The sequence below is a fragment of the Echinops telfairi genome, unplaced genomic scaffold, assembly GCF_000313985.2.
Source record: "Echinops telfairi isolate 266 unplaced genomic scaffold, ASM31398v2 ScPeMD7_62;HRSCAF=233, whole genome shotgun sequence".
Classification (NCBI taxonomy): domain Eukaryota; kingdom Metazoa; phylum Chordata; class Mammalia; order Afrosoricida; family Tenrecidae; genus Echinops; species Echinops telfairi.
In genome coordinates this window covers 47,751-51,412 of record NW_022103960.1, presented here as the reverse complement: position 1 = coordinate 51,412, position 3,662 = coordinate 47,751, and the positions used below count along the sequence as shown (strand labels likewise).

Genomic DNA, 3,662 nt, shown 5'->3' with positions numbered 1-3,662 from the left:
TACATGAGCTAGAGGGCAGGCACCAACAACTTCACAGGTATATACAATCGATCAACTTTTCCACCGTCCATCTGCTATACAATGGGATTTGCTTTATTTTTAAACTTTTGTGTCAAAAGAATGTTGTTTCTGTTAGGTGACCTCGAGTGGCTCTATGCACAATAAAACAAAATGCTGCTTGGTTGCTTGGTACTGCCCGATCCTCACAATACCATATACAAATATATATATATTTGAATATGTGTGTGTGTGTGTATATAGAACTCGACATTTTCCACTACGAGGAGCAATAGAAAAGTGGTAAGACTACCTCCGGTCAAAGGCAGAAATTTTGTGTGACCCAGAAAAACCGGGAACAGAGCCCCATCCCTGGGGATCGCTGAATCTCCGGATCAATAGGTGGCGCGCTCCGAGTCCGTGCACGCGGCCCCTCCCCTACACGGGGAGGGGCCAGAAGCCGGAAGCGGAAGTGCATGGCCGCGGCCAGGGGACTTATTTGGTCGCGGGACCTGGTCGGGTTTCAGGTGGGTTTGGTTGCTGTGTGCGTCCTGCCTGGCCCCGGTGTGGGGGCCCGCGCGGGGTGGCGGACCTGCTGGGGTTTGAGGGCGTCTGTCCGGCTCGCCGCTGGCCTCTCCGCCCCCGGGGCTGCTGTGCCAGGGCCGGCCCGGGCGCTGGGCGCTGCCGCCCGGCCGCTCCACACGCTCCCTCACCTGGGAGCGCAGCTGCGGCCCGCAGGAGCGGGTTCGGGAAGACGGAATAGGTGGGCTGGGGCTGGGTCGCTCGGTGCTCGAACCGGTAAACGGTAAAAATCCTCGTCCAGCTCAAGTGTGGCCCCAAGGCCAGCGGCGACAGCTTCGTGTCGGAGTTGGTGAGCTCGGTGGAGGCGTCACGGGCCTCAGGAAGCCGGGAGCAGCCCGGCTGAGCCTAAATACCTATAGCTCCAGTCTGCCGTTCCCAATGTTCCCCTTTTAATCTCTTTTCTTCCTCAAGGCGGGGGCAAACAGTAATATTGTGGGGATTATCTCCCCTACCCAATCCCGTTAATAGTGATAGGGCCACAAAAACCAAACACTGCCGTCTGGTCATTCTGACTCACAGGGGCCCTCTAGGATAGGGCAATAATGCTGACGCTGTAACCCTTAACGGAAGTAGGAAGCCTGGTCTTTGCCCTGCGGAGTGGCTCGTGGTTTCGAACCGCTGACCTTACTTGAAACCAAGAAACCAAACTGACTGCCCTCAAGTTGCTTCCAACTCAAGAGCAGATGAGACGGGTGAATTAAGGAGCAGGGGCTGAAACTAGCACCATGGTTAGGTCTCAGTTTAGGACCATAACCATCACGAATTCAAAAGGAAGATATTTTACAAGTGACAAAAACTTTCTAAGACAGATGGTTTTGCCCTGATTTTGTGAGAGAAAATAAGGCCAGCCGGAGTTTGATGTAAAATAGGCTGTGTCAAAACAAGCTAAAGAGCTTTATAGAAATCAATACACAGGGTTTTCCCAAGACCATAAAGTTCGTGTGAGACAATCTGTAGGTCTGGATGCTGGGGTAATTCACTCACAGTTTCTGCTCCCAAAGAGCCACACTTCCTTATAGGTTGAAAGCGCCTTTGAGCAAAAGCTGTGCATAATCCCAGTATCTGAACAGGAAATACTGGGAGTGAGGGAAAATTGCATTCAATGCAGTGCATATAACCAGAATTTTTAAAGAGATTCTTTGAGGCTCAACTATTTCCAAGTGATGAAAACACAACACCGCCCCACTCAAAAAAAAAACCCAGCAAACTATTCTTTTATAGTAATTATTGTAGGGTTTGGGGTTTTTTTTTGGTGGGGGGGTGGTAACAATTGTCATCGCCTTAGGGTTCATTCCTCTACACAGGGAGGTTTCATGTCTACAGGGGAGAACTTGCTCCATAAGAAACAGGTATTTGAAGACCGGGCTTCTGGATGTAGATCACTAGGTCTGTCTTCCAAAGCACCGGTGGATGGGTTTGGTCTGCCAGCCTTTCAGCTAGTAGTTGAGTACCGTCTAAAAAATACGAAGTCATATCTACAGCAATTGAGTTGGTACTGACTCATGATGACCCTATCCGACAGAGTGGAAGTGCCCCATAAAATCTCCTGGTATCTCGGTGGTTAAGCACTTGACTGCGAATTGAAAAGGTAGATGGCTTGAGCTCACCAGCACCTCTGAGATGGGAAACCCTCTGGGGCAGGTCCAATCTGCCTTCCAGGCTTGCTCTGAATTAGAATGGTCTCCTTGGCAGTGGGTTTTGGTTTGTGTGTTTAAGTGTTTACAGCGGAGCAGTTTTTTCTCCTCCTGTGAAGGTGCTAGACTATAGTTTTGAATGCCCAGCCTTTTGATTAGTGGCGCATTTCTCCATTGTGTCAGCAGGGTTGCTATTGAACAAGATACCCTGGGGTAAATAAATGCACAACTCATAAAAAGTCATGATTTTAACAAACAATTTTAAACATGATCCTGTGTACATCATCTATCGTTGGACTAGAGAATGTGTTTCCTTCTTAAAAAAATATAAGAATGTAGAGTGAAGGCAGTAATGTTGAATGTAGACTCAAAATGATAATCCTTTTACTTAGAGCAAAAGAAAGAAAGATTAACAGACTAAAGAGTCTAGGCAAAGCTGATATATTTTTTAAAAATTTAAAGCTGTATATCATTTCAAAAACTTGGCTTATCTTGTTTCAGAAATGATTGCTAACTCCAATATAATTAGTATGGTCTCTTTTTTAGTTTATAATTCACTGAAATTTTCACAATGGCTGTTAGTTTTTTCCTTCATTCGATAACCAGTTTATTGTATATACTCGAGTATAAGCCGACCTGAATATCAGCCGAGGCACCTAATTTTACCACAAAAACTGCATTAAAAATGTGCTGAAAAACACAAGCATAAACAGTACTTTAAAAGAAATCTACAGCAAGTGTGTGTTCAGATCCTTTTCTGTCTTAAAAGTGAAAACACTTCTGGTGGAGCATTGTTCTGAGACTGAAAGTCCTGTTCAGGGACTCAGCAGAAGGCCAAGACTCTGTCGTTCCTTCCCTAACACTGTCTCCTCCTCATCCTTCTTTCACGTTAGGTCACAGGTGTGGCACAGGGGACCTACAGTGACCATCTTGCACCACCCTGCAATCACAAGAAAGGATTTCAACTGCTCTGACTGGCTGCGTTGACCAACCATTATTCGTTTACCTTCAGACCTCCTGGTGGCTCTGTTTCCACTCTGATCGCTCTTCCTTAAGTGCCTTCTGGGGCTCAGAGGAGTTTCTACTTAAACTTCTGGAAGCTGGACCAAGGAAATGGTGAGTAGTACTGAAAACTTGTTATTCTTACCATAAGGAGGTGAGATTAGGTAAGAATAGTAGGGAGGCCAGCTGTGTGTTCTGGGCCCTACTGCCCCTCAATGGGGTACAAGTTTACAGAAGAGGTCAAGAGACAGGGAAGACTGGCCCTGTGGGTTTTCTAGACTGTAACTCTTTATAGGAGCAGAAAGCCCCTTCTTTCTTCCATGGAGCGGCTGTGGCTCCTGACAAACTACTGTAAAAGAAACAACTCATAGTGTGACTCATCGCGATATTATTGAATAAGGCAGAAATTGTCTCTTTGGGTTCCTGAGACTTTAATTATTTTTTTTT

General features: G+C 46.5%; 1 protein-coding gene across 4 annotated transcripts in view; it reads left to right on the top strand.

The window, feature by feature from the left end:
• Positions 1 to 486: 486 nt before the first annotated feature.
• The window catches only part of LOC123521793 (zinc finger protein OZF-like), a 36,473-nt gene continuing 33,297 nt past the window's right edge, over positions 487 to 3,662 (top strand). For all 4 annotated transcript variants that reach the window (XM_045291161.1, XM_045291159.1, XM_045291158.1 and 1 more), the window contains exons 1-2: positions 487 to 524; positions 3,107 to 3,329. Coding sequence is in view for 2 of the 4 variants with exons in the window: in XM_045291159.1 (XP_045147094.1) it covers positions 3,327 to 3,329 (3 nt within the window). In the remaining 2 variants the exon portion in view is untranslated. The remainder of the gene's footprint in view (positions 525 to 3,106; positions 3,330 to 3,662) is intronic.